Source organism: Papaver somniferum, chromosome 7 (assembly GCF_003573695.1).
Source record: "Papaver somniferum cultivar HN1 chromosome 7, ASM357369v1, whole genome shotgun sequence".
NCBI classification, from domain to species: domain Eukaryota; kingdom Viridiplantae; phylum Streptophyta; class Magnoliopsida; order Ranunculales; family Papaveraceae; genus Papaver; species Papaver somniferum.
This window is the reverse complement of record NC_039364.1, coordinates 115,029,798-115,035,205: the sequence shown is the minus strand read 5'-3', so window position 1 is coordinate 115,035,205 and position 5,408 is coordinate 115,029,798. Positions and strand designations below refer to the sequence as shown.

Below are 5,408 nucleotides of genomic sequence, written 5' to 3'. Positions count from 1 at the left end.
CCTGTTCACCTTGATTTATCAAAAGACGGAACAAAAACGTCGTAGGTATTTCTACGGGAAACATATTTATTTATTCAAGTAGACTTTTCTTTGGGAGACAGATTTGTTTATCAAGTCTCCGACTTTGGGTCGTAGCAACTCTTAGTTGTGGGTGAGATCAACTAAGGGAATCAAGTGCGTAGAGTCCTGTTGGGATTCAGAGGCGTAAGGAACGCGACTGTACCTTAATAAGTGTGATATTGGTTAGGGTTCAACTACATTCCAGTCCGAAGTTAACTTGTAGTAGGTTAGAGTCTGTAGCGGCTTAATACAGTGTGGTGTTCAAATCTGGACTAGGTCCCGAGTTTTTCTGCATTTGTGGTTTCCTCGTTAACAAAAATTCTGGTTCCTGTGTTATTTCTTTTCCGCGTTATATTTTTTATATAATTTAAATATCACAGGTTATGCGTAGTTCAATCAATTGGTAAATCCAACCTTTGGTTGTTGATTGAAATTGATTGACACTTGAACATTGGTCTTTGGTACCGTTCGAGTTGTTTCTCATAATAATCAGGCTCGCGGATTTCTATCTGTTTGATTTGATGATTACATTGAGAAACAAAGATATAACTCTTGGATATATTTTCCTTGATTGAGTCTGACTGTCTAGTTGGTTCTCTTGGAATTATATTGGAATTAGTCCATACAGATTGCCTAAACGAAACTTGGGTGTGGTTGTTAGACCCCCGCTTTTTCAGACATGATCATGTGAGAGATACTTTATATGATGTATTATAGGGAGCTAGTATTTTAGCAAGGAAAGAAACGGCTGTCAAATTTTTGGCAGACCCACCAGAGGGGAGATCAACACTCAGGCCAGCAGACGTTCTTAATTTTGGGTGGGATAATGGCAAACTCGCATGTGTTGACCTCACTGGGGTTTCTCCGTTAGTAGGCATTGGACATGACACTTTTACAGTTGGACAAGCAGCACTGAGGGCTGCCTCAGGTAAGATAGTGAAGCATGAGAAATCATGTATCGATAATGCACATGTTTTTATTCCCTTTGCTTTTGATACTTTCGGTTACTTGGCTCCAGAGGCGGCTGAACTTCTCAAGAGAGTCCAGAAAGTCATGCACAATAATGTCATGACCCCCGGTTTGAGAGAGTTTGTTTTTAAAAGGATAGGTTTTTCAATTCAAAAAGGGTTGCGAGGCGGCTTGTTGCTCGCTTGCCTGCATTATTGATAGATTTTAAAATAAAATAAAATCCATGAAATGGTATAATAAAATAGTTTGAAAAGGGAAAATAATAAACTTTAAAGAATACTCCATCCAATTTCATAGAAAGAGTTACTATCACTTTTTCATTTTAGCCTAAATATGTCAAATTGAAAAAGCAATAGTAACTCTTATGGAGGGAGTAGAATACACTGAATAAAAAGTTGATTGTATATATCAATTTAAGGGTAATTTTTGTTATTTATATAAATAAAATAGGGTAGAAAAGATAAATCAAGCATTAAATTTAAGTGAGACAAAAGTTTATGTTTTTGTAGCTTTTAAAAGCCCCTCATCCTCATCTTTTAAAACCTAGTTTAATTGGGCCCCAAGAAACAATTAGGGGCCTCACCCATTTTATTTGCACCCCAAAATTTTCAGGGGCATATTAATAATATAGTGAAAATACTGTTTTACCCCTTATTTTTACAAAAAAAAAAATTAAATCAATGACGACTCCAAAGTGTCGTTATTGTTTCAATGACTCCTTAGAGTCGTTACTGTTTTCATGACGAATCTAAAGAGTCGTTAATGTTATCAATGACGACTCTAAATGTTAATGTTTCAATGACGAATCAGAGTGTCGTTACTACTTTCAATGACGACTCTAAAGTGTCGTTCATCAACGACTCCTTAGATTCGTCATTGAAACAATAACGACACTTGAGTCGTCATTAAAGGTAGTAACACATTTAGAGTCGTCATTGATTTAAAAATAAATAAATATACCATGACGACTTTTCATACAAATCTGGGTAAAAAAAATTGCAAACGAAAAATTTGAAAAAAGAAGGTTAAAGTCTAATTAAGTAAGATTAACACTAATTAAGTGAGATTATCACTAATTAGACAAGGGTAGATTAGCCATTACTAAAATATTTGGATAAGGGGTGACTCAAATTAGGTTTGAGTAACCTTTTCTGTCCTCTAGTGGGGGGGCCCCAATTGTATTTGGGGTCCCCCAATTAAATCCTGTTCTAAAAGTTCAGAAATTTTGGAAGTGTTTTAGGTAAAAAGCACTTTAAAATTCTTTTACCAAACACCAATATCAAATTTGATTACCATGTATACATTTTGAAAGTGCTTTTTGAATTAAAAAAAACATTACCAAACACAACCTGATACGAATGGGCTGATAGAAAAGTAAAGAGTGGAATGAAATAGCTTTGCTTTAAGATTTAAAGTTTTAAATTTAATAACGAAAGTAATTCGGTGGTTTCACTCTTTTTAGACACCCCTTATCTGGATGGGAGCAAAATTGGATATGCCTCAAGCAAAACAGTTAGGCCTCAAAATAGCTACGTGGTAGAGTGGCAGACGCCCTTTATCTGGATGGGAGCAAAATTGGATATGCCTCGAACAAAACAGGTAGGACTCAAAATAGCTACGTGGTAGAGTGGCAGAGTAGGTAAAATTGGAGATGCAAATCAGACAGCAGGAATTGTTGCTAGATTGAACTCCCTCTGTGGGATTAATCAAATTCATTTGCACCACAGCAGAAAGTTCGTAGGAATTTGGCATTTATCAACCAAGAAACTGATTGCGCCACACCAAAATGCATTCTTCTTAGCTAGATCTAATTTCCTGGTCCCTGAACCAATGAGACACATTCTTCCTTTTGGGAAAGAAGATGCATGGAAAAGAAAAAGGCATGAATGCTGCAATCCGTCCGTCACCCTTTCCATCACGGGGTGATCATTCTAACTTTTTAATTCCATAACACAAGTTCAAAAGTTAACATAAATTGATTCCACAACTCAAAACTTCAATCAATTTCCTTTTCTGTAGGTAAGTTGAGAATTTTCAGAACAAGGAGCCTTCTACAGAAAATGTGCAAGAGAAACTGCATGTAAAACATAACCCTATAGTCTTTCAATCACTGAGAAATAAAGGTTTTAAGAAAATTCAATTACACAACTTGGTGACCCCCTAGGGAACCTTAATAACTCCTCCATAACAACTACTTTGCTACTGAGATCCCTTGATAATGTACAAGTAATCGTCATCATCTGCAAAGCACTGGCATTGTTCAAAATTACCCTAGCCAGCTTCATCTCCCCCGGGGTCCCGAAAAATTCCTTGAATTGGACAAATTTGATGTTTCGAAATAAAGACTCACTCACCGTGTCCATATCCAGCAGCCAACCATCACCATCATCATGCAGATATGGTGAAAAGACCTAACATTAGAATCAAAACAGAATTCAGGAACATACACGTAGTAGCATAAATCACAAAGAGAACCTAATGGTGAAAGCAAACCGACATTTTCTTTTCTTCCACTAATTGGAATGCCTATAAATTTACTGTTTGCTAATCTAGTTCACATGCAGAGAAAACACACCATATGGATGATGGGCATTTCTAGTTGTAAGAGGTATACGTGCTTACCTTACAAAATACAAGTGACTCCAAATTAGGTGCCGTTTGAATCAGAGGGAATAGAGTTTTATGAGCATAATATTTAACTACCGAAAGCACCTCCAACTGGATCAAGTTGTAAAATGTTGGCAGATCGGTTAAGAGATCTTCTGCAAAAGAAAGAACCTAAATGACACAAAAAAGAAGAACAAAAAAAATCCTAAGAAGTTAGAAAAGGGATTAACCAATCAATAATAATACATTTAAATGGGTTATCAAATGATTCAAATAAATAGGTAAAGCTACAAGTAAGAAAACGTTACCTCAAGGGTATTGCCAGAGATTTTCAAGTGTTTTACATTGACAATCTGTCGAAGGAACTTAGTCACAGCTGCACAATACTCTGTTTCTTCCTGTCTTGTTTCAGGAAAACTATCTCCAACATCAATGTCTATCTTTGCATCAACTAGTGATGATAAACTAGAGAAAACAAATTCCTTGGCAATGCAATCTCTGTATGTTAGAGACACGAGACTTGGTGCATGAATCTTCACCTCACAGTTATGTAAAATATTAATGTTCAGAGGGTCACCGATACAATCAATTATTAAGCATTTCAGTGCAGGAGCTGAGATACATACAGCCTTCATATTGACCCAGTTGCACCAACGTATAATCAATTCTTCAAGGACTGGGCAGTTGGAAAAGAGTTGCTCAGTCAAGCACTCATCCGTAAATTCGACGAGAGCAAGTTGAAGCAGCTTGAGTCTTGGAAAAGAGATGGATTTTGGTAGGTATAGAACCGAAGATGAGCGTATCCACAACTTCTCAAGTGATTCACAGGTAAAAAGAGTAGAGGGCAATAAGAAGGGCCTTTTGTGTTTAAAGATGAGATTCATCTTTACAACTTTACACCTTATTACACTGGAAACCATGGCACTAATCCTAGAATCATCGCAAAGTTCATCACAACGGAGAGAGAATCTATGGATGTTAGACGTACCAAGAAGCGGCAACATTCTATCTATAAAATTCATGAATCTCTCAGTCTCCAAATGAATATCTGACCTAGAAGACCGCCAATATCGAAAATCAAGGTTAGGAATTGAGGACCAAACATACCTCCATCTTTTAGATAAAAGACTGGTACGCACAATGGGCTTAATTTTGAGGGAAGAGAGTATGTGATGAAGAAGGGAGTCCGGCAAACTGCTGATCCTATCTTTCCCCTGATAATCCATGAGTTGCTTCTGAATTTTCAAAGCCATGATTCAACGATCTTCAATAGTATGAAAAGATTAATAAAATATTAGATTAGCTCGTTATATGAAGTTTGAACTAGTTAGATCCTAAAAGGCTTCTTGACATTGTTTTTGAAATCAACAATTTCAAGTGTGTAGATCTTGAATATTACAAAGCACACTTACCATATGCAGGATTTTCTTAAGAAAATCTGAAAACTTATCAACTCGAGACATAATCAATTTAAACAACAAGATTAGGTGATAAATTGCTCATTATCAGGGAGGAACAACAGCCCAACAAAAAGTAATAAAGCTTTACCAGCAACTTTGATGATTAAACAGTAAATACTATACATATAATGCGGATATGAAACTATAAGTATATAGTATTTAGAAGAGAAAATACCTGTGGAGCAGAGTCTGTCAATGGAATGAACACAGCTTGTTGTCTATGATGCTGGCCTCAATTGATCATTCATTTGGATCTGCAGCACCACTTCAGTGAATAAATAAGAGTTCTGAGATTTTGGTCAAGGATTTCAA

At 36.3% G+C, this 5,408-nt stretch overlaps 1 protein-coding gene across 1 annotated transcript; it reads right to left on the bottom strand.

Moving 5' to 3' along the window:
• Positions 1 to 2,999: 2,999 nt before the first annotated feature.
• Positions 3,000 to 4,875, bottom strand: LOC113298202 (putative F-box/FBD/LRR-repeat protein At5g22670). Its single transcript, XM_026546894.1, has 4 exons — positions 4,744 to 4,875; positions 3,945 to 4,645; positions 3,652 to 3,807; positions 3,000 to 3,440 (listed from the first exon to the last, which is right to left on the bottom strand). The coding sequence occupies exons 2-4, from the start codon at positions 4,638 to 4,640 to the stop codon at positions 3,156 to 3,158; spliced, it is 1,137 nt and encodes a 378-aa protein (XP_026402679.1). The 5' UTR covers positions 4,641 to 4,645; positions 4,744 to 4,875; the 3' UTR covers positions 3,000 to 3,155.
• Between the last annotated feature and the right edge of the window lie 533 nt (positions 4,876 to 5,408).

Bases quoted from the DNA above. Each gene is read 5' to 3' on its own strand.
- LOC113298202 (XM_026546894.1), bottom strand. From the start codon at position 4,640: ATGTTGCCGCTTCTTGGTACGTCTAACATCCATAGATTCTCTCTCCGT. The intron at 3,808-3,944 runs GTAACGTTTTCT...TGTGTCATTTAG, and splicing joins TCTCTGGCAATACCCTTGAG to GTTCTTTCTTTTGCAGAAGA. The intron at 3,441-3,651 runs GTAAGCACGTAT...TTCTAATGTTAG, and splicing joins AGTCACTTGTATTTTGTAAG to GTCTTTTCACCATATCTGCA.